Raw genomic sequence first — 24,754 nt, 5'->3', positions numbered from 1 at the left:
GTAATTCCACCTATCAGAAAGCAGGAGGCAGAATGAAATGAATGGGAAGGTGTTTTGTTGTAGGTACAACAAGCACAAAACAAAGGCTAAAAAAAAGTGCCTTTCACCAATAGCTGAAGCAGCATGGGCGCTGACATCATATCACTCCCACATCTCCCTCTCTTGATTTTAGCCCCACCCGCTCTTTTCCATTACCAAGTCAGTCTGTGTCCCTGTGTTATTTAAAGCCAGAGATCCTCCCTCTCGCCAAGCCACTGTGTTGCATCTGTCTGCCTCGCTGCTTGTGTGTCACTGTGCGTGTGTGTATGAAAGTGCGCTAAAAAACCCAGGCAGCCAGTGGGAGAGCTAGAGAGCGAGGAGAGAGACACAGCAGAAAGACAAAAAGCATCTGAGAAGGGAGCAAGAAACGGGAGTGTGAAACAGCTATGAAATTCATCCAAGCTGTTTGCTTACTGCTTTTCTTTCCAGCTTTGAGCATCAACACCAGGTAGGAAATAAAACATAAGGAGTTTCATTGATTTTTGTTTTAATTTCACCCTGATAGAGTCTGAAACAAAAGGTGGTCCAGGTTCAAAGCATGCCTTTTTGCAAATCTTGGATTACTAACCTGAAGGTCTGTTCAGTCTTGCCAGCGACTGAAGCCTTATTTTGTCCTGGCAGAGGCTCTCTGTGTGCTAAGCATGCTGGATAACGGAAGACTTAAAAGGAGGAAGGAAGGGCTTATCTATTCAACTGGGATATTATCTTTCTCAGTTCGGGGCAAGGATGAGAGACAGTTGTCCTTTTGTGGTGGTAATTCACTGAATTTTCCTCCTCCGATCCCTGCTGAATATAGTGGCAACATTGCTTTTTGTGGGACTTTTGCTGCCTGCTGGTCGGGGTGGAAGTTAAAGTGACAGGAACTGGGAGAAAGGACAAGGCTACTTGTGTTGCAGTGCATTAAAGGGAGCAGGTGCTTGTGTGTGCTTCTGCATACATACTTATCTGCAACGTCAGCTTTAAAACGAGGCTGAAGGTTGAGTGATGGGCAAAAAGATCAACAGAGAAATATGTGGGGAGAGGAAGTTTAATGATTCATTATCTCATTGATAAAATCATCCTCTTCCTTGGTCAGCGCCTGACAGCACTGCCTTAATGAGAGCTGTGAGAAGCGATCCGGGGCTTTGACTACACCATCGACACAACACACACAGGGAAGGCATGCATTCTAAAACTTCCCTTTTCATTTTCCCCTCATTTCCGCCAACATTTCAATACTCTTGTCATCTCTTTGTGGTGAGTAAGAAGAATGCAGTTGCTGAGCAATGCACAGACGGAACAATTGCTTTGAAGTCTTGCAGTTTCTGTTGTGAAAATTAATCAGATTGAAAAATAACTTGCTCCAGTGCAAACCTAAACACAAGAAAATGCAATAAAAAGATGTGTTTTGCCTCACAAGAGATACAAATATGTTGAGAAAAGCAAGGCTTTGCCTACGTCCAAAATATTTGTCAATATTTTGACGGTCCATGAGTCATATGAACACAGACTTTATGTTAAGCTCTTGCATTTCGGAGACAGCAAATGAAGCACTCAAAAAACCTTTACACGCCTACAATTTACACTCTCACAAAACAAATGCATCCATACCCTGCAGAAAATCTTGTTTCTTGTTTGTCTTTATTTTACTGGGTGTTTTACGTGCATTAGTGCTCCTGTGGTATTTCAAATAATTGAAATACACTCTGACTCTCAAGCCTTAATCTTAAATAGTGTGTACCATCATCATCATCATCCGTCGAGGTACTAATTGGAGAGGGAGGCATTACGGTGGTAATTTGGCAGGTCAGCACAGATTGTTTGTAACCTCTTGAGGGGGAATGTCATGAAAAGTAATTACCAGACCACACAGATATAATCAGTGTTTTATTAGATGGTTTGTTTCTTAACTCGGGTAAAAAATAATCTGCTCAGAAGATTGTGCATTGTCAAAGTCAGAGGGTTTACCATGCTATAAGGTCTACAGTTAAACTTAGTAGCTTTATTTGATATAAAAACAAATACAGCTAAGTATGTGGCATTTCTTAAACACATTTAGATTGCCATAAATGTACATTTTGTTTTTAAGAAGGATAATATATAAAATCATCTCTTTTTTTTGAATAACAATAAAAAAGACAGTATTTTAAAGACCTGTGTAAAGAAAAAACTTAAAATTTGTTTTTGAGTTGTTTTAATTTTACTTGGTACTCACCTTTAACTATTTTTTAAATGCCAACATATTGAGGTTATACTGGAAAAAGGTAGCAATGCACTGCTTAGTAGGAGTTCTTGTTTTTTTGTCTTTGTACATATTTATAATCACTCTATCATGGGCAGATTACATCTCTGCAAAGCAGGAAAAGTAGTAGATCCGTATTTCTTGCAGTGGTTGACATGCAGCAGATAGAATTAGCTTTTCTTTTATTATCAAGCTGAAATTACTTGAGCATCATTTCACGGTAAGGTCTTCTGATTTTAAGCCTCTCTTTGGCACCTTTTAGTGGTACAACAATGAAAGTTGGCTGTTACATACAGTGTTTAACTTCAAACTATTTACTAAATGTAGGCAAGATTGACTCTAAGCTGTTCAGACTCTGGGGTTTGTTAACCTCCTTTTGTGTGCACTATTCCAGGAAATTCTCTGATGTTATTTCTTCTATTTATGGATTTACTTATTTTACTTTTTTCTGATAGTGAAACTAGGGAACAATTTAATTCTATAGACCAATTTAGGTTTTCCTCTAGCTAGCACTCAAAGTACTCTTGCTGATTGTTTTCTCAGGCACCTGCCTTAGGCTATTTTTGTTCTATTTTGTGGAGGTCAGGGACACCAACTATGGTCTTATTATTCCTTGTATTTCCTGTAATGGTAATATGCTGAAGAGATTTTTTCTGAGAGGTGAGTATGCAGCAGCAAAACAAAATATGTCTTCAGCTGTCCTGTCTTCACAATGCTTTGACTTGATTTTCTTGATCAGTCTCATCACATCTTTGGTGCGTAATATATTCCTTGTCATATTTTACATCTGTGACCACATAACTTACTGTATGTGAAAGTAATATTTGAAACTAACATTTGGTTAAGCTTTAGGTTTACACATTTTTACCCTTTCCTATATTTAAATTGCATATGACTATTTCAAAGTGTCTTGAGTGCTACATCATTAACTGCATGGAAACACTATGCAAGTACCTTTCAAATTTCAAATGTTTTTTTGTATTTGAAAACAAACTACACACACACACACATACGTATATATATAAAAAACTTTTTGTTGTTTCCAGTCTCTGTTCACCTTTAATAAAGAAGTATTGGATTGATTAGTTTTCTCAGACCATGTAAAAGTGGTGCATAGCCATATGTCATTGTAGCAATCAATTAGTACTTAAGTAGAACACAAAGCTGCATTGGCATGAGCCCCATGAGATATGGCTGTGCACCGCTTGGTCAGGGTCGGGAGGCTCCAACAGTGAGACTGCTCATCTACATTTTTTTTTTCCTTTCCCTTATCTACAGATTAAACAGCTCCACCTTTATACACTTTCAGCTATTCCCTTTCAGGCGTTTCCTCTAACATATTTGACGCATTGTCTTGACACTATCTTTGAAGTCTGTTAGGAGATTCTTCTTGGAAATGGTGATATCTGGTGGGAACCCTTAAACATCAAATATTTATGAGTGTTTTGGATCGCAATTAAAAGGACTTCTGAGAAATGTGGATTACACATACAGTGCAGCACTCTTTTTTTAATTAAAAACTGCCTGGACTTTAAATGAAAGAGTCTCTTTATAAATGTGTTGAAATTATTTTAAATAATTCCCCTGGACACTATCATTTTTTAATTCTATAAACTGTTTTAAAGGCTAGGACAATATTTCTTTGTTCAAATATGTTGGAAGTATTGATAACATATCATTGTTTTTATGACATATGCCTTCTTTGTGTACAATGTTGTGTACATTTTTTTCTGGTCTGAAAACAGGTCATTATTTACATCCCAATAATACAACTGATGATGAAGAGAGCCAATTTAGGTGTACAGCAGCTCATGATATTTTGCTGAATGAGCACCGACAGCCTGAATTTTGATTGGCAGTGTAAAAAAGGCTTTTATTTGACATAATGCATATATTGCAGAGTTATTCATGTACACTCCTCACAGCGTTAAAAGTTTGAACTCACGAGAGGTCAAATGCAGATTTATATCTAAATATTGAGATGGGCATATTAATCTTCATGTTTTTTGATGTGACCGAAAATGGTTAGCAGAAGTAATTACAAAATGGAAATGGACCACTTTTTACTCCTGCTTTTTTTAGTTTAATTTTGTTTTGTTTTTTTCTCTGTTCTTAATCTAAATTGTTCTTAATCAGTATCTACGCCAGCATCTTAATCAAAACTTCCTGGGAATCTGCATCTCAATGAGACTTTTCTGATCAAACAAAAGGATGAAAAAATAAACTAAAGCTTACCCACTTACCCAAGCACCTGTGGAATACAGGGCTTAACACAGATCTTTAAAACAAAATTCAACCCCAAGAGAGGACTTTGAACTTTGTTTGAAATCTTTAATAAATAAAATCCTGTAACTTTTCACAGAACAAAGGGAAGATAGTAAGTGGGCAAACATTTTTAAGTTATAACACACTTTACACAGTGAACCATTCCTTTAATTTTTAGCTCAGAAGCATATTCCATTGCATGTCCTGACGCACAACTGCGATCTGTGTCATGGTTTGGCCCATGTTCATTTTTGTATGCATGGAAACAATCTAAGAGCAAAATTAGCATGATTTCCTTTTTTACCATACCATCAAAAATAATAATAGCAAAAAAAAAAACAAAAAAAAAACTTGTATACAGACAGGTCATAAAAATGGAACAAAATTATATTTGTGTAGCCTGGTGATGTCCTCAGCTCAAATCAGGCAGTGAATGATAATTAAAATTCAAAGGACATGGCGTATGGTCACACCATGGCAACCATGCAGGCCTCATGACAGTAATGAAGTGGGCTACAATAAACAGAACCTTGGGTGGCTCCTACAAATGAGAAAGTAATTAAAAGAACCAAGAGCAGTGTGAGGTGAAGAGTAGCCATGTGTTTTATATTCAAGGCCACATTGCAGGTAGTGTTGTGTGAAGACATTTGAAATAACATCAGTGTTTATTCTTCAAACACTGACACTGTGTGCCATGGATTCCTTGTCATCACACTTGCTGAAAAAAGGAAAAAAAAATCTTGCTTAAATAGCCTCTTCCTCTTGGGGTGGCTTTACCCAGTTGGTGGATCAGTTGTCCTCCAGTTGAAGGGTTGGGGGTTTGACTCCCAACCCCTGCAGCATGCCAAAGTGTCCTTGGGCAAGACAATTAACGCACATGCACACACACACACTCTATATAAACAAGGCAAGTAATGGAACTTTAATATACCCCTATCTAGCCATTTTTAAACCTGCTTTGTCTTGTCCAGGGCTGTGGAGGGCTGCAGCCTGGACAAAAGATAATGTCCACAACCATTGCCATTCCATCACAAAGTACTTGAATAGTGACATGTGTTTAGGAAGAACTAAAGGGTGAAAAAATACAAGCTTAATTTATGCGGTGAAACTTATCTGACCTGCCGCTAGCTTGATCTTGAAAGCCTCATGAGAGAATTACCTTTTCCCACAAGTAACAAACATATCTTGACATTTTTATCAGCTATGAATGTTGTTGCGACACTAGTTCTAACACTGACAGATACATGTGCCTTCTAGGATTTACAAAATGTTATTGTCTAAAGCTGTAAAGTAAAAAGAAAAAAATCACAGAATAAGTGAATAATTCATATGTCTGACATTGCTACAACATTTGTGCTGGAAGAAGTAGTAAATGTGTCATACTGGTAAAATAATACTTTAGAGGTTCAACATAAAATAAATCGAATAAACACTATAAACATTTGGCAAATTAAAGGAAATGAAGTACATAAATTGTCTAACTAAGAATGAGGTTGAACCACCACCTTCAAATAGAGCAGCTTCAATGTGCCCTGGCGTTGATTCAAGACATCTTTGGATCTCTTCTTAAGAGAAGGAACATCATTGTTTTCAAGCTAACACATCATTTCATGTTTTGATGATGATGGTGGTGAGTGCTTCCATGCACATTGGTCCAAAATTTCCCATAAGTGCTGACTTGGGTTAATGTGTTTGCTGTAGCCAGTGATTTACATTATTTCAATACTCTTTAAGCCATTAAGTGACTGCCCCTTGCCCATTAGATTGGTGGCTCTGTCTTCACGGGAGAGACAAACCCCGTCAGGTTCAAAATGCTTCATCAGAAGATAAAGATGATCCTTTAGAGTAGTTTAGCACTGATCTGCTGTGACCTCTTCCTCTACGGAGCAGGACTGGATCCCCTCACTGCAGGGGTCAAGCCTGTTCTCTTTGTGTTCGCCACACATGCACTCGTCTACTTGAGAATATGTTGAGGGATGACTCATCTGACCGTATCACCATTTCCACATCTCTGAAGACCAGTGCCTGTGGTTTTTGCACCACTGAACTTTCAAATGTGCATTCATCTTTGTAATGAGAGGTTTATGCACTGTAACCCTTCTTTAATATCCCTCTGGGAAATGCTCGACATACTGTTCTTGCTCTTAGACTGATCATGTTCTGCATTTAACATCGTCAGTCACCTGAATTACGGCTCTTTTTTTTTAACATGCTACAATAATGCACAAGCAACAAGGTTATCATATATGTGCTTTCAACCACATTGTCTGACCCAGTTTATTTATTGTCATAGATCTGAATTTGAGAGTTAATGTAGACAGCCCAATGGTACCACAGAGACAAAAGCCATTCAAGGACATTTTAAACCAAAGACTTGTGCCATTAGGCCACAGAAATCACTTAGATCTTAATATCTTGCTATATTAATATAAAAGCAGAATATACTGGGTCAACTTAGTTTTTTTACATAGTCCATGCTAATACTGTATCCTTTGAAATATTCATTTATTATTAATTGTTGTTTTTTTCTGTTCAATTTGATTATCTGAAATAGATTTAACATTTTTTCAAGCAAAAACATGGCAAAATATGCAACAATACTGAATCTTCTACCACTACACTTAAACAGGAAAGCCAGCAAAATACTATTTTTTTTTTTTGCTAATAATCTTTATTAGGTGTGTTTTACAAACTTAAATCTTAAGCTGTAAATTTTTGAATAATAGCTTCATTTTTTCCATTAAATATAATAGTTTGTTTCTATAGATTATAATTGTTAAACATCATATAAGAGTTAAAACAAATTTAACTCTGCAGTTAAAAAAAAAATAGCTGAAACCTTTTTTGTTTCTTCTTCTTTTTTTCTTGTGCCATTTGATATGTTCTTACAAAAATTTGGATGAGTTTTAATCACTGTGTCATCCAGAAGCTGATTCAGTCGGCACAGATATTAGTCACTGTTGTAATTGGCAGGTACTTAATTAGTCAGTCCTTGTAAACATGTTGCTTGTGCTGTTTTAGTGATGAGTCATTAGTACAAGCCCTGGCTTTTGTTATATGGTGAAATGCAAGATGTAAGCATAATAAACAAAAGCTGAGCACCATGCCTTGTCATGGTGAGTTTGCATATTAAATATCTGTGTTGTTACAGTGGATTGTTGCAGAACAGCTTTAAGTTAATTCCTCCACAGCCCAAGAAGTCTTTGTGCATGCAGTTGTTTGGTGATATTTAGGGCTTTTCCATTAAATTAATTCATTAAACTTAAGTGAAAGCAGTGACAGCTAAGCTTTTACTATTTATATTTTCAGTTTTCATTTATCTGCTCATTATTAATCAATAATCTGCTCTGCATTTTTTTATATTCCTGATTATTTCAGAAAAAAGTTTTGCTCTTAATAACTGCTTTAACACAGTGGTTTTGATAATTGTGCAGCTAATTATCAGAAACACAAAGTATGTAATAAGATAGCTCCTTTTTCCAAAGTTACAAAAATGCACCATTTACAAATCTTGACTTAATTTTCTTAAGATATAAGCAAAATGTCTGGCTGCTTTCCTTAAAATACAAGTATACAAATATATATATATATATATATATATATATATATATATATATATATATATATATATATATATATTACACTAGGAGAGCAGTGTTCTTCACACTATCCATGTTTTTCTTTGGGACTGACTCATGAAAATATTGGAAATTGGACTCTACTGCTCTAGGGGCATGCATGTTTGCAAGTAGTTTTATGAACACAAAGTACATATGAAAATTCTAGTGAAAAAAAAATAACCTTATTGTAGTCAGCCTAATAGAGCACACTAGCACACATGGCAAATTGAGCTCAACTTATACTCAAGAAAATATTAGGAAAATATGCAGGTGCAGCGATTCATCAAGTAAGGCCTTCTAAAAAAAAAGTTTGCACAAAAAAAATGTTTTTCTTAATAACGGAAATTAGTTCATGACTTTGCTTGCTGTGTAATGTTTTGTTCTGTGTTTTTCAACTATTTTGAGTCTTTTAAATGAGTTTTGGTGATTCATTCTTAGTTTCTTTACTCAGTTACAGTTATGGAGCAAGACAAGTCAATACCCGCATTCGTCAGTAAATTTGTCTTACCGCCCTGTCAGTAGTGATCAGAAGTGGCTGAAATGCCAGCAAGGTCTCATAGGTCTGCCCCATGGACACATTCTGCTGGTACTAGCTCACTATGTCCACTACTAGCATTAGACCAAACCTGATCTTATCAAATGCAGGAATAAAATACATTACTTTTCATGACTTACTTTTGCAACCAACTGTGTGTGTTTATCTGTGTGCACGGAAAGAATTGATGTGTAAAAGCTGCCCTGTGTGCACCTCTGTGCACTTGGCTGTTTTATTTTACATATTTAACATTAAAAAACACTCCTGTTTCAGGAGGAAAAAGATCTACGACCTTTGTTTGAATTGATTATTAGACCAGAGTCTCGTTGCGAGGTGCTTGAGGCACAACTGCAATATTTTCTTTAAGTGTCACAAATTGCAGTTTTTATTAATTATTTAACACTGTTTCATTTAGGGCAAACTAATTACTTCCTCACATTGTATAGACCCACTTAGCCCTCTTACTGTATTAATAAGGCATTTGATTGTATCAACCTGATTAAATTTTATAAAATATTAAAGTAAAGATTCAGAGATCGAAATCAACGTCTGCACCACTAATATTTATGCTCAGGAGTTGAGACTGAAAATATGTGAATGTCAATTTTGCTCTCAAACCTTTATTATTTTCTTCAGCTGCTCTTCACCAATGGATACCAATTAGTAATGCCTCTTATAAATGTAGTCCCATCCTGAGCCATGTGTTGATTGGAATAATAAAGTGCTGCAATACAGCCACAAACACTGAAGTGATATTGTAGCCACTACGGCTGCTTAATACATGAGTTACATTCACATCATTACTTCTCAGTTAAATATTGCATTTATAAAACTGGGCTCTTCTGTTTATCCATTTTGTCAAGCTTTTAAAGACTAATGTGTTCCTTATGGTTTAATTTTAAACAGTGACTGTTCATTTTGGTGAGTCAGCTTCTGGTAATACTCCATTGGTGAATTAAAAACGTGAAAATTTTGAGGTTTCAATGTCTTGCTGAGAAAAATATGTTAGTTTTCGTGGTTTATAAAGTCAATATACAGTATGAAACATGACAGAAAATACACATTGATCATTGCCAGCTTATTTCATTGTGACATTAAATAACTTCAGATGGAAATTTGCTGCAAACCACAAAGAAAAAGCAATAAAAAAGTGTTTTGACTTGTTCTTTCCTTAGTGTAAAAATGCACAAGTTTTGAAGTTGACATTGAGTGAAGAAAATGGTTTTGATGTTGGACATTTTGACAATGTGTTGAAATTCAAAGCTTTAAAAAATGGTCCATTTATTTTTAATTCATAAGATATTAAGTTTAATATGTGACTTTCAATATGTTTAATGCATTATTACTGTTAATAATTGTTTCCTAATGCATTTAGGGTGAAAATAAATATCAAAATCTGGAAAATGAATCCAAAATAAAGTCTTGATGCTTTACATTTAAATCTTCCAACTGCATTTTGGTACTTTGCATGTTTAGTAGCGTAAAATTCAAGTGATTTTTTTTTCCTTTTTTTCTACATTGATGGGAAATATTTAGCATTTCAAGATCACCAAAGTTAAAGTGTTACATATTGCCTAATTATTAAAAATAACTGCTAATATAATTAAAATAAATCATGAGACGTCATGTGGATTCTCTCCTAACTTGCTGTTTCTGATAAAATGTTACTGTGTTAAAAACAGTCCAGATTCTCACATATCGCTTGCGTCTAAACGTTACTTCTGATTAGCAAGTATAAATAAAACTGATTTTTTTGGTCACAATTAATAGCAATAAAGTACTTTAAGTGCAGTGGCTGCCTCATTCAGACTCAGAAAGATAAAATATCTGCAATTCCAATATGCTTCAATAATACAACAAAAGTGTTTTATTTTGTATTTAGTTTTATTTGATAGTTACAATCTTTTGCAGCAAGAAACAGCCCTTAGAGAACATGTCCTTTTCGGGATTTTCACTAAAGCACGAGTTGCTTAAGACAAGACAAGACCTCTGCAGTAGTCATGAAGAAATCAGAAAGTACATGTTCACCTTGCACACCCCAATCTTCTCAGTGTTTTATTGGATTCCACTCTTAGTCACTGAATACTTGTATAATAATTAAGCTGCCACCAGTGATCTACATATTCTCTGATTTCATCCTTTTTCACAGTTAAATGGACCATAATTGGTTCACTACAGGAAGAACTAAAATGCTCAGAGGCATTATTACCAGAGCATTAGAGATCACGGAGTGTGGAGGTATTGACTTTGGCATAAACACGAGAGGGAAAATTCATGTGATCTAATTTAAATAAATTTAAAATACACAGTTTGAATTACACACTGTATAGAATTTATTTATGCCTCTTTCAGTTTTCCCTACAATTCTTTATTTGCCGTTTATTTAATTTGTTAATGGATAATATTGTTGTAAAGTGAGCTAAAAAAAAACAAAAAAAACAATAAGTATAAAACTAGCAAGCTTGTCAAGACTTCAAGTATAATAGTAGAAGAAGATAAAAATAAATAAATAAATAAACTGTGGCATTTCTTGAACATAAATAGGTCTACGTAGGTCTATACACAGCTGGAAGTAACTAGTTAGCCCTACATTACCAACATTACATTAATTAACCACAAAATAAAAGTTGCAATTAAAAGAAAATATGTGATTAAAAGGACAGGTAATTATATTTACTTTAAAATAAAATACAATAAAAATGCATGTCTGTGAAAAAGATTGACTATATTTAGAATAATCTTTGTTTTGCTGTTTTTGTTTTTGTGTTTTTGTTTTTGTTTTTGTTTTCTTGAACTCAAAGTTGTCATCTTCTCTTGGTCTTGGAGCTCCCTTAGGTTGAGGGGTCTCACTTGCCTCTCAACAACACTCCTGTCTAATATTCAATTCAGACCAAGGTGGAAACTCTTTCCCCCCCAAAACGGAAGTAATTTAAACTGTGTAAAATATAACAGATGGACAGGTACATGCATACAGGGCAGCATTCATATGCAGCACAAACATGCACCAGCTCTTTACTCCCACTGAACAGCACTCACAGAGAAACACAGTGGCTTGCAAATGTAATAACCTCTATGGTATTCATTCTGTTTCGTGGCCTCGTACATAGTGGTCACTGCAGTGGTTAGCTATTTAAAAAAAACATTTTCTGGTATATTTATGGGTTTTTATATCATAGCTGCACATAGACCACTAATGTGGACACTAGTGCATCATGCAATATGCTGGCCATCCACTGCAAGTGCAATAAAACTTTCTCAACTCCAAGATGGAGTTGAAAAAAATATGAATAATTTTTTTAAAAACAATTTTTCCACCAATTTTTTATGCCCTAAGTAAAATAGAAACACTTTGGGGGTTAAAAAAAATCCTGGCTGAAGTTATAATTCATGCATGAAAGGGTTAACATAGTTAAATGGAGAAAAAAAAATCTATTCTACAAAAGATAAAACTGAAAAGTGACTCATGCATGTATTTTCACACATTTTGCTTTAAATCTCCAACTATTATGTTCAGAGGCCATGTAATTAGTAAAATAGGATCCACCTGTGGGCGATCTAAGAATAGCTACAGACACAGAAAACTCTAATGACCTACCATGTTGGAGAAAGTGTCCTGTTGTGTATCTGCCCATAGTTTCTGTGTTGTGCCATATGTTTGGTCCAAGCTGCTTTATTGATAACTTATCTTCTAATTTTAGTCTTACAAATAGATTTTTTTTTTTTAAACAGAAAATTTACGCTGTTGGACACAGCAGGTTCCACACTGCAGCTATTCCTGCATTCGATATGATCATGGTAGGTCTAGTGTTGCTGGACAAATCAGTGAGATAAAATCAGAATGTGTACATGGGGCAAACTTATTTTTGCACTCATGAGACTATAGGCGCTGTCTGTAGTTCTGATCAGTGCTGACACGGTGATATGATAAATCTGCTGATGAATGCAGGGGTTGACCTGACCTGTTCCATAACTGCAAATGATTAAAAAAGTGATACTGAATCACCTAAAATTATTTTAATTTCTATTTAATATCTGCACTATTGAAAAAGGCACAAAATAAAACAATACAGAGTAGGTTATGTAATTAAAATCATTTACTAGGAAGAACTATGTTTGGGTTTGTTTGATTTTTTTTTTTTTTTAAGTTTGCCACCCCTCTTGCCCTTATGAATGAACTGTGCCTGTAAGTAAAAGGATGGAAGGATGCTTCTTTGTAATGTCAGCGTTTAGGTGACCATACTGTACATACTGTATAAGTGAATAATTCATCTAAAATAAATCACAAGATAGTTTGGTTTTATTCATTTATTTATTTTTTCAGTTCTTTATTGTTGCTCTGAGCTAACATGTTTAAACAATTTACTAGTTCTAATACATGAAGTCAAATTACATATTACTTTGAATTATGAATATTATTACAACAAAATAGAAACAAACAAAAAATTGGAGTTAAATGCTTTGCTAGGTGCTGTACTATGAGATTGCATCAATAGTTGCCTTGATACATAAGATCATATGAACAAGTATACCACGCTCAACGACCTCACTTTTAAAAAAAAAACAACAACAAAACATTCAGCAATTAAATCTATTTCAGCTGACATGCTCGGCAGAGTGCCAGGGACATCTGTGCAAAACAATGTTGGCTTGTCAAACAGCTGTATTATAACATCAAAGTCTCAGTTTTATTTATTATTTTTTTTATACTTTGAGAAAAAGATAACACACCAACACCTTCAAAGAAGATGACAAATCCCACTTAAAGTCTGTGCAGCAGTACCGCAGTATATATAAATAAATAAATATAAATATAATAAAATACAGTGGAAACATAAAATGGTAAACCAAAGTAAAAGCACACGTCAGATGAATTCAAACAATTTGTGTTGCTCTCTCTTTTTGCTGTGCCATGTTTTAAAAACCTTTTTTTTTACGGGTTTCATTTTGTACCCAAAAACTTCTTCATTCAAACTTTTCAAAAAAAGTGTTGATTAATTTCTGATACAGAACATGTAGTTCCAGTGAAACTGTCTGTCTGTTCACGACTCTTAATAATGTGCTGGCACATTCTGCTTTAGTGGAATCAGGTGGAAGTAGAGAATCTTGGTATTGGACTAGAACAACTGCAACTGAAGTAAATGTTAAAATTTTATCAAACCCCTTATTTCAGATTTGCTATTGAACTTGCTAATATGGGCCATACACATGGCTTTTGATTTGTGAACAAAAATGGGCATGCTGACACTGACTACACACAGAGAAATAACAGTATTGATTTTATACCCTAATCCACAGAAAACTAATGTATCAAAACAGTTTTTCAGATATTTACTGAAGACTTTTGTTTAATTTTAAAAATATTAAATCAATAGGACTTGTTTGTATCTTTAATACCTTTCAGGTTTAGACAAATGAATGTGCTGAAAACTTGAAAAAGAGAAACGGACTGCACGGTACTTTGGCGGGCTGCATGGTTCCCCAACAGCAAGGTTTCCATTTCAAATATCAGCAGGGGTCTTTCTTTGTTGAGTTTGCAAGTTCTTCCTTTTCCTATGTGTTTTTTCCTTGTTTAATCTAGCTTCAAGGTGCTTGAAATTGTTGAAAAATGCTTTAAACTTAGTGTTGTGCCACCAAGGTTACAAATAAATGGTTGAATTTTGGATAAATTGGTTAAATGTGTTTAAAACTTCATTATGCTTCATTGGCCATTCAGTCCTGCCAACCAGGATGCATTCTTTTGTGGCTGAAAGCTTTTTTTGCTCAAAGATTTGCTGGTACAGTTGGTCTCTTAAATTATTAAAAAAACAACAGCAAACATGTGAGCTTGGGCACTGCTGAAGTGTGCACCAACAAGCGGCCTGCCAAAAAATCAGATAAAGGCAAATAAGATGACCCTCCATACTGTGGAACATATGGGATGTATTTATTGACCTCTAAAGTTGAATCCTGTCCATCCCCTGATAGATAGAGCTTATAGTCATACCAACCTGAATGCTCCTGATCTTGCTGATCTTGGAAGCTAAGCAGTGTTGAGTCTGGTTAGTTCTCGAATGGGAGACTGCCTGGAAATAATAAAAAAAAACATCTTGCACCAAAATGATGCAGAAAAAACTGGGCTATGCATTTATCACTTCTAGGCTGGACTATTGCAATTCTTTATCTTGAATATGGACGTCCGAAAAAACTCTTAAAGTCTTCAGTTGATCCAAAATGCTGCTTCTGATGAGAGTGAGGAGGAGAAATCATATCTATCCAAATTTAGCTTCTCCTCATTGGCTCCCTGTCAAATTCAGAATTGAATTTAAAATCTTCCTTCGAACTTACAAAGCTCTCAACAACCAGGCTCCATCTTACATTTAAGCTCTTATTGCTTCATATTTTCCTAACAGAGCACTTCACTCTCAGACTGCAGGTTTACCTTACTGGAATTTCCAAAGGTCCACGTCAGCTTTTTGTTTTTGGTTTTCTTTTATTTATTTATTTTTTTCCTGGAACTACAAGATAAGTCTGAGCATTGGGTTTGCCCACAATCTCCACCCAACCTGACAGATTGCGCATGTTATTTTAAAGGTTTGACCAAAATGGCTTCAACTCCAACACTTCTCAACAAAAGATGATCTTAGCCTGGATCTCTAGCATGAAAGGCAGCAAGTGATATGCATTGCTTCAAGGAATGCTAGGCCTTGAATGTATTAATGTTAGTAGTGTACAAATTCAACAATTTCTTAGGATTCAATAACTTTATCCTGAAAGTATAAACACAACAGGATATTTAGCAACAAGAATTGACTATTTCTCATTATATAGGTGGATTGGTGTCCCCATCTCTCTCCCCCTCTCCACCCTCCCAAGGATTTCCAACTATACAGGGTTTTTGATGTGAATAAAGCCAGCTCTCAGATTAGTCTCTACTGGGTCCAGAATAGGTTGTGAATTGTTGTGGGCCATTCCGAGTTCTGTCGGGACAGTTTTCTCTAATACGTTATTGCATTTCAGACTGGAACAAATTTGAAATTAATTTGGTGCAGTACAGCGGAGTGAGTGTAAGCTATTGCGTAGGTACCATGTCACTGAGTAATTGAGCTCTGATTAGCGTTGAATGTAAGGATTGGATGAATGTCTGAGCTGCCACAATCTGCTTCTTAGCTGTTAGTAGACTTGAGTGTAATTTAACAAAACATCTCTGATGTGAGACTTGCTCACTTGATTACTAAGCTCTTCCTGTGAATAAAAGTACGAAGGAACATTTCTATACTGCATGTTGGCATATGGCACATCACAAAACTGCTTCTGACAGAGATGCATTGTCAGTATTCAAGGACAAACAAAACAAGCATATGTTCAAGAGATGAAATTTATTTCCAAAGACACCACATAAAGCTGCCAAACTGATGCTGTGTTTTTCATTTCCTCTCTTTTATTAACCCTTCTGTATTTCCTCTTTGTTGGGTAAACTGCATATAAAACTAAGTTACCATGTACCATTTTTCAAGAAAAATATCTGCTTCTTTTGGTGAAAGCTACATAAATCTGAATCCTTTATCAGCTACCATAACACCTCCTCAAAGACACCTGGGTGGATTCTGTTATTTTTTATCTAATCATTTCCTGAGCATTTTCTGGTGTCAGGATCCGTCTTGGCTGACAAGAGCTGGTTCCATTTGATTCGCCCATCACCCTGTTTCTCCAGTGTTTTGCCGTGTCACCTAACTGATAACTGTATCATTCAGTGTGCATGCAGACTGGGCAGATTTCAGCAGTGACAGTTGGCATTTAATACAGAGAAGACATTCAGTAGTGCCCATAGTGGCAGTTAATCTCATAAATGTTTTTGTTATATATTTTCATTGAGGATCAAGCCTGCAGACCTCAGCATTTGATGGCACTTTGGAGACTCCTGCCTATTGGCTGCAAGGAAAAATGGTGTCCCGAGGAAATGTGAAGTGTCTGAGACGTGATTAAGCCATAGTTATTGACCAAAGAGTGACAATTTGAATACATCTCTGGTCATTTTTAAATGATATCATGCTAAAGTTCTTCCTTTCTACTTTTCTATCTAGATTTTGTTATTAAATAACTCCCACATCTTGAAAAATGTATTACTATTAAATATGAATGTTCTGTGTCACTCCAAGAGTCATGCAGTTATTTCTCTTGCTGATTGCATCTTTCTGACCAATCTGTTTCAGTGTGACTTTTTCCTTCTGCAAAGTGCCAAAGAGTAAAGACGAAGTCTGTTACAAAATTTGTCCTTTCTTCGTTTGTGTGTGTATGTAAGTGCAATGAACCTCACCACTGGGCACAGAGAGGGCAGCAGGAGGGTGTTATGTTGCTGAAGTCCACCACTCCCATTTGACTGTCTGTCAGATGTCTTGCTTGGCTGAGCTCCACACAGTGATGGTGTTGACAAAATGACAGGAGGGTGGCACACTCCAGTGAATGTCAATTTGGCTGCAAAGCGCTGTTTTCCCAGGAGCACTGAAGCTCTCGCACACCCAAAGATAAAAACGGAGAGTTGTAGTTTGAAAGAAAAGGTAAGCCCCACTGAAATGGATACTTACAAAAACATACAGGGTCACGCACACACACATGCATAATTACAGCCACTGCTGCAATGTTTGCAGCATGTGCAAATGCAGAATATTAGTGTAATCACATCATTCCACTCTCAGTTTGCTGGCATGTGGGTCAAACTGTAATTAAAACAATAGCTGAAGATTTTGTCATAAAAGTTTAGTAAAAAGGAGCAGCAAAACAAAGATTTAGTATTATTTGTTTACACGGATTATGTGTTCTTGTTGTGTTTCCTGGATTTGCTTACTGCACTGACTTGACTGTTGGGATTAGAGATATATTTGAACGTGTCTCTAATCATATAATCTCACAGGGGCACAGTTACAAAGAAGTTCTTTGATAATACAATACGGTTAGAGTTAGGAAATTATGGAAGTTACAGAGAATAGTTTGTATACATCTGAACCTAAGGGCTCAATGTTAGACTCTGCAAACTGTTAAGAATCTACAAGCTATTACGGTTTGGTAACATGTTACACATCAGGATTTTCATTCATCATGTTCATATCAAGTGACAATAAAATTATATCAAATACATCTGTGTCCCTGGGATAGACTTGTGACATGTCCAGGGTGTCCCCCACCTCTCACACAGTGACTTCTAGAGATAGGCACCAGCTCCCCTTGAAAGCATGTAAAACAAAATAGATGGATGGGAGGATTCTATTATAAGGACATTTGTGCTCCTAATAACAGTAAATTACTCATTGTCTAATTTTTTACACAATGACATGAGTCATTAGAAATGAAAGCGCAAAGTCTTTCAAATGATGACAGTTTCTATGGAAACCACATCACATTGTTATTTCATAAGTTTGAAACTTAACACAAAATTATTTGCTATGTAATACCATTTACAATATTTCAGTTTAATACTATTGGAAAAATACACTTACAAATACCTGGTGTATTTTATACAGTATGTAGCATATCTGGAAGAATATAAAGCCAGAGTCCTAAAAGTTTTTTCATGGATAGTATATATAACATACCACAATATTAATTTCAAAACATTTGACAGCCCTTAAAATAATACAAGAACAATATTTCATTGTTAAGATTTAAAGGTTTCTATGAGATTTTTTTTTTGAAAGTTAAGTGCAAACAATAAATTTCCCTGTTTGCAAGTATGCCACCTCCAGTCATGGAAAAAGAGTCCATCCTCTTTCAATTCTACCATTTATATATCAGGGCATTAAAAATAGAAAACAGCCAATAACAAATTAACAATCATCTGATTTCTACCAAGTTCTGAAACTATTCAAAGCTGACTTCAAGTGTACAACAGTACAACAAATATTAACATTTCAAGATGTATTAAACACAAGCAACTTCAAAATGGAAAAGCTGTGTAAAAAGAATAAGCCCCTCTTGCTTCTTCCATAAGATTTAGGAGGGAAAGTAACAGCCAGTTGTTGCTGATCATTTATTGATTATTTCATCATCAAAAACTATGACCACTTCGTTAAAAGCAGGACTCAGACCTTAGAATGACCTTAGAAAACCTGTTTTTTTTTCTCCCTGTCAGTCTGGAACATGTTAGAAGTTCATTTTCTAACATTTGTGGAGGTTATTTGCAAGAGGAAAAGATTTGAGACTGATTCCAATTTTTCCAGGAGTTCATAACCCAGCAAATTTAACACAAGGTCAGACTGCAATGCTTACATAGTTATAAAAAAACATCTAAACCTTCGCCTAAAGTGGGTCATGCAACAGGACAATAATTGCAAAACCAGCAGCAAATCTACAACAGAATTGCTAAAAAATGGGGGGGCAGGGGGTACAAGACTTTGCAATGGTTCATTCAAGGTCCAGACCTCATAATTTTTTTTTTAACTTTTTGTTCACTTACAAATGGCCTGTACATTAGTGTATAATAGGAGTACATGCCATGCATACAAACATTGTGACAAACTGTGCCTTGAACTACTTCAATCTAATCTTTTTGCTATATTTTTAATTAAAATTAATATGTAGAGTGAATGCCTAATAATTTGAGTCCATGAATTTGAGAATTTCTTCTTCTCTAATGCTTTATTATAAACTGTAGGTGAGTCTACTATTAGTTTAACATTAATTGGTATTCATCACAAAATAACACAAGCTGTTATCATTTAAAAGAACGTACTCTTAAAAACAATCAAAGAGATTGTAATCAACTAAAACAAAAATTATTAAATGATTAAGCAAAAACATGCAGCTGGCCTGTGCAGGTCCCTGACACCAGTTATCACACAAATTTTCGAACATTTTGAATCTAACCACATAAATAGGAGAATCTTTACAAAAAAATAATAAAAATTTTCCTAAAACTGGCAGACATTTAAATATTCTAAACCTCAACAATGCTTTTGAGATCACATATGTATTTTAACTTCATCAATAAGATGCAAGTATTTTATCATTTTGCATTTACAAAATCAACTTAAAATATATGTATTTAAACAATCCAAGCTCAATGTGTGTTGTCTTATTTAGAGCATGTTTAGAAAACTAAAGACCATTACTAAACAAAGTAATCTGTGATTGGATACAGTGGTATGTGTGTGTGTGTACTGTTTGTGTGAATATGCACTACAGTGTGCCAACTCTCTGCCCACCTGCAGGCATTGTGAATAATTTTCTCTTTTGCTAGAGGTGTTTTCATGGGTTCAATCTTGTGACCATGTTTTGCATAGAAATTGGGTCAGACTGAACAGACTGAAATTACCAATAGAGGCTGATGTCAGTTTAAAAAAAAAAAGTTAACAAAGCCTGCACATCAAAAATATTTGATTATACTAATGCTATTTTTCAACCTGAATCCATTCTAGCTGCAACTGGCTAAAATCTGGGTTTCAATTTACGGTTTCCAACTTTTACTAATACAGTGGAATTATTTCAACATGTGAAGCAATGTATTTTTTTTATTTCTTTTATTTTATACATCTCTGATTTAAGAAATACCCCACTTTTCCCCCCACATTTCCCCCATGCTCCAACTAGGACTCCAATATGTTACCACCATGATAATAAATCACCACAATTTTTCTATGTAACTCCATCCATGATGGATGATCCATGATCTAAACCATTCACAACATATCACACTGTTGCATATAATGGGGACATTTCTGCATTCTTAATACACACCTGACAACCTCGCCAAGACCCTGCAAAGAGAATTTACAGTCTTGCTGATGTTTTAGGTTGTAGCAGGGCTGTCAAAGGGATCCTTTGAGACAAATTGGACACACCTAGACAGATGTTTGAAGATGGTACTCTGACTTGATGAAACTCATGACAACATTTTTGATAAATGTTTATTAAAAAGTCATGTCTACAGCTTGCAAAGCCTGTATTTTAGATTTTTTCACCAACAAAATTGAAATTTGGCACAATACTAGTGCTGGCATTTCAGATGGAAATAATTTTTCTAAGAGAGTGCACATTTATCTTTAACATAAATCATGTTAAAGATAAATGCAGGCACCGAGTACTATCTTACACATGCTGTGTTCTGTGAGTGAATTTCTGAAAATGGTGCCAGGCTTGAAATTCGATAGGTTTAAAAAGACATGAACAATGGTCACTGGTGGGAGTGAAAATTTGTCCCTGTTGCACATGACCTTGTCAGTCTTCTCTTTATCAGCCTCAATCCAGACAAAGAGTCGGTAGTGTCACCTGCTGTCCGCATTGGCCGTAACTCGGTAGGAGCAACTCTTCGTTTGTGATTTTGTCCTTGACATGAAGAAGATGCTTCCAGGCCCCATGCTTCAAAGCCCTCACATGTAGGCAGACACATTTCCTAACTACAACAAAAAGTGTGTGCTCACAGCTAAAAGTACTACAGTACATATATGTAAATCCATTTTGCTGCAGAGACTTGAAAATCCCTTTGAACCTGTTTAGTGTTGCTATAAGAGAAATTAAATACTTGCAGCTAGTAAAAGAAAAAAAAAATCTGAATTCATTGACACTAAAAATAGTTTCTGTCTCAGTATTAGGCAGTGTTTGGGGGAGAAAGGAAAGATTACAAAATAAGCCGCGTTGTCTAAACCTTTGACATCACTCCTATGAGTCTCCTCAATCTCCCGCAGTGTGTTATACAACTTAATCCAACACCTCCTAACCTGTGATGACAACAGGTTTCCCAGAATAAATGCTTGGCTGCATGGGAAGCAAAATCCCATTACTTAAATGGATAGGACTAATAATAAAATACTACTTCAAACCTAACCGGATTAACAATGATCTTGTGCTCTTAGAAATTTGTTGAGCTGCCTTTTCTACATAAACACCTTTCATACACAAAGCTTTTAGGAAACTTCTTTGACTTGTGCACCTTTATGATCTAGTGGAGGGATAATACATGCATGCTGGACCACAAAAAAAAAAGAAAAGAAAAAAAACGATGGGGTGGGGGCAAAACCTTTTAAATAATCTATCTACTTAGTGCTGCACCTTAAACTGTACAGCTGATTTAATGCCAAGTGCACCGGTTAGGTCAGCTAAGGAAAACTAAGCATTAGGATATACATGCTGTTTGTGGATGTCATGGCTTTAAAAAATGCTGATGAAAGAAAAAGCCAAGACTCTCAGAATCAACAATCAGGGTTAAAAACTGAGGAGCTGCTGTTTTCTTCTGTGACTGCTTTCTTAATAAATCCCCAAACAAGACCCTTTCTCTCAGGTCAGTTAGTATATTGTCTAAGTAATTGATTTTAGTAGCTTGAGGGGGTGTGGTAGCTCTGTGGTCAGTGCTGTGTTTCCCGTAATCCTTAAACTGGATTTATACTCCATGAGAAGTGAACCTCGCTCATGTGGTTGTACGATGGTCTTTTTTTGCATGCACATTTTACACTCAAGGAGAAACTACAGTGCAGGACTCATGGGAAGCCCTCCCACTTTGTAATTCAGTAGCACAGGCAAACTTCACAGTAGAAACATTCAGAGTTTAAATGGGTCATGGAAAGTTGGATGTCATATAGCTGTCTAAGTACTGATTAGCCTCTATCACTCATTCACTCACACAAACAGATTTTCTGAGGGGCACCATTGCTTACCTGAAATTGTGAAACATTCATTGGTGGTCACCTCACAGTGTTTTATATGAAAGTCCAGCCACTGTAAAGCAGTGTACAGTGCAGTGGTGGTTTCTTCCCACCTGGTACTCCATTGCATCCCTACATCTGCCGTTTGGCCTATGCAAATCTGTCACAAAAGTCACACCTCACCGCACAATGATTGTGTTATCACCTTGAGCGAGTTCTTTGCCATTTGACTGTCTTTATAAGTTTTGCTGGAACAGTTAGGCTGCATTTTCTAACAGCATCAACTGCTCCTCAAAACTATCTATCTTGCTAGCACAACAGGTGGTTTCTGGAAGCAGAGCAGTTGAAGTGAAGTGACAGCATTGTGGTTCAACTCCTATGCAGCATAAACAAACACGCCCACAAAGTTCTAACTAATCACAAAGTATTTGGCGCATACCCCTGTAAGAAAAGGTTCTGCCCAGACCTTGTACACAGAATAGGCTCTCAGTGTTCCCGTGAGAACAAGAAGACGTGATTTTTGTCATGCAACTATGTCAAAGAGAGCAGATTTCTTCACTTCTCAGGGAATACAAATCAGCCTTTGGGGTGCAGGATCAAGCCCAGGTTGCGTCAGGAAAGGTAATCGGCATAAAACAATTGCCAAATCTTCCATGCAAGTTTGCTTGCTGTAGTGACCCCCACAGAAAAGAGCAGCAAAAACCAAATAAATCAGTTTTAGTAGTTTATTTAAAAAGAATTAGCTCAAAAAATGCAAATGAAGAATGCTGATGAGTCTGATCAGTCTCACAGAAAAAAAAGTGAAATGGCCACTAAACAGAAACAAAACATAAAATGTTGGAATGCAGATGAATACATTTATTTTTTTTTTCTTTTTTGTTTGTTTGTTTTTTACATTAAAGTGTTTCGGTATTATGTGACATTTGTATGGCTGGCATGTTTTGTATGCACAGCCGAGGGGCAGGGGAGTCAGTTTTCCAGGAAAACTACATTTAGATGCATTATCTTATTGGAGTGGTTTTTTATTGCAATTTTTTTTTCCTTTTTATGTTTATAAAACCTAATCTTAACCAGATAGAGATTAGCACTGGTTTTTCTCTGTGACAGTTGTACAGTTGTGATAATAACACTATTTTTATATATTGTTGAAAATATGGAATAAGATAAATGTACAGTGATGATAAAGCATATGTGCAGAGGCTTAGCACCAAAAATCCCAATGTAACCCAAGTGCGACACTTGTGCATGAAGAAATTAAAGTGAATACTTAAGAGATCTTATCATCACAGAGGCCTCTGGAGGTGTACTTTATTAAAACATCAACAATGGCAGGACTTTATAATGCCCAGATTTTCAGTCACCCATCTCTTTTCCTTACATGCAATCCCCTTAGTCACATTTAGCTGCTATAATCCTCATTTTCATTCCAGAAATGAGGTTATATCTGATCCTTTCTATCCCTTGATGGAAGTAAGTTTGTCTTTAATTTAATGGTAGTTTGTTTTGACATGGTTTAAATGCAGTTAAAAAAAAGAAAAGAAAACGGTCCTTCCACTGCAGAACTGTGTCTATGAATCTTTCCACACATACTCACTATTTCACCCACAGCCCTCCACTTTACTAACAGTTAAGATAGAATGATGATTTAATTAAGAAGTGCAATAACTATGGTTGTAGAGGGACCTCCTTAACCTTTATGGTTGGATTGACATGTTTTACCTAATGTTACCTAATGTAAGGGCCTTTACCAATGTGAAGGTCAACATGTGGAGGTCTTACTACTCACACACCCTATAAACATACACACAGTAATTATATATATATATATATATATATATATATATATATATATATATATATATATATATATATATATATATATATATATATATCCAGATGGGCAGTAGACAACTCCGATGCCAATTACAACGACTGAATAAAGTACCATCCTGGAGATGCTTGGCTATAAGAGCAACCATGAAATTCGATACCCACCATGGAAGAGACGCTTTTAGACGCTTTTTTTAGAGGCTAAAATCAAGGTAACAAGGAGAGAAGTGAACAAAAAGACCAGTACCCAAGAAGTACAACCAGATGCCCATGCCTGAAGCACTTGAAACTGCCAAACAAGTTGTTAGGCCAGCCGCCTAAAGAGATACACAAGAGAGAATGAAGCCAGGAGAATTAACTGGCTCTTCTCCACCCAACCAGCTAAAGTGTACTCTCAATGGCAAGGTAATACTGGAGAGGGATATGGGAAAGGGAGGCATTCCACAACAGTAATGCACAGTGGCTGATCTCCCTACGAGATGACCACAGAAACCTCCCTGAGCAAGCCCCGGTAACTATCACAATGGCAGACGTTCAAGAAAGAGTCTCGGGTATGAAAAACTGGACAGCACCAGGACCTGACATGATCCATGCCTACTGGCTGAAGAAACTCACTGCCCTCCACGAGCGACTGGCA

The 24,754-nt window shown here is 35.9% G+C and overlaps 1 protein-coding gene across 2 annotated transcripts in view; it reads left to right on the top strand.

The window, feature by feature from the left end:
• The first annotated feature begins 218 nt into the window (after positions 1 to 218).
• luzp2 (leucine zipper protein 2) overlaps positions 219 to 24,754 on the top strand; it is a 187,411-nt gene continuing 162,875 nt past the window's right edge. Inside the window, exon 1 of one of the 2 annotated variants that reach the window (XM_017414305.3) lies at positions 219 to 487. In XM_017414305.3, coding sequence (XP_017269794.1) covers positions 426 to 487 — 62 coding nt within the window. In that variant the 5' untranslated portion in view covers positions 219 to 425. The remainder of the gene's footprint in view (positions 488 to 24,754) is intronic. The other variant, XM_017414304.3, reaches the window with a different exon arrangement.

This window comes from Kryptolebias marmoratus, linkage group LG15, assembly GCF_001649575.2.
Source record: "Kryptolebias marmoratus isolate JLee-2015 linkage group LG15, ASM164957v2, whole genome shotgun sequence".
In the NCBI taxonomy this organism is placed as follows: domain Eukaryota; kingdom Metazoa; phylum Chordata; class Actinopteri; order Cyprinodontiformes; family Rivulidae; genus Kryptolebias; species Kryptolebias marmoratus.
Note: the sequence above shows the minus strand (reverse complement) of the source record. Positions and strands in the feature narration are given on the sequence as shown.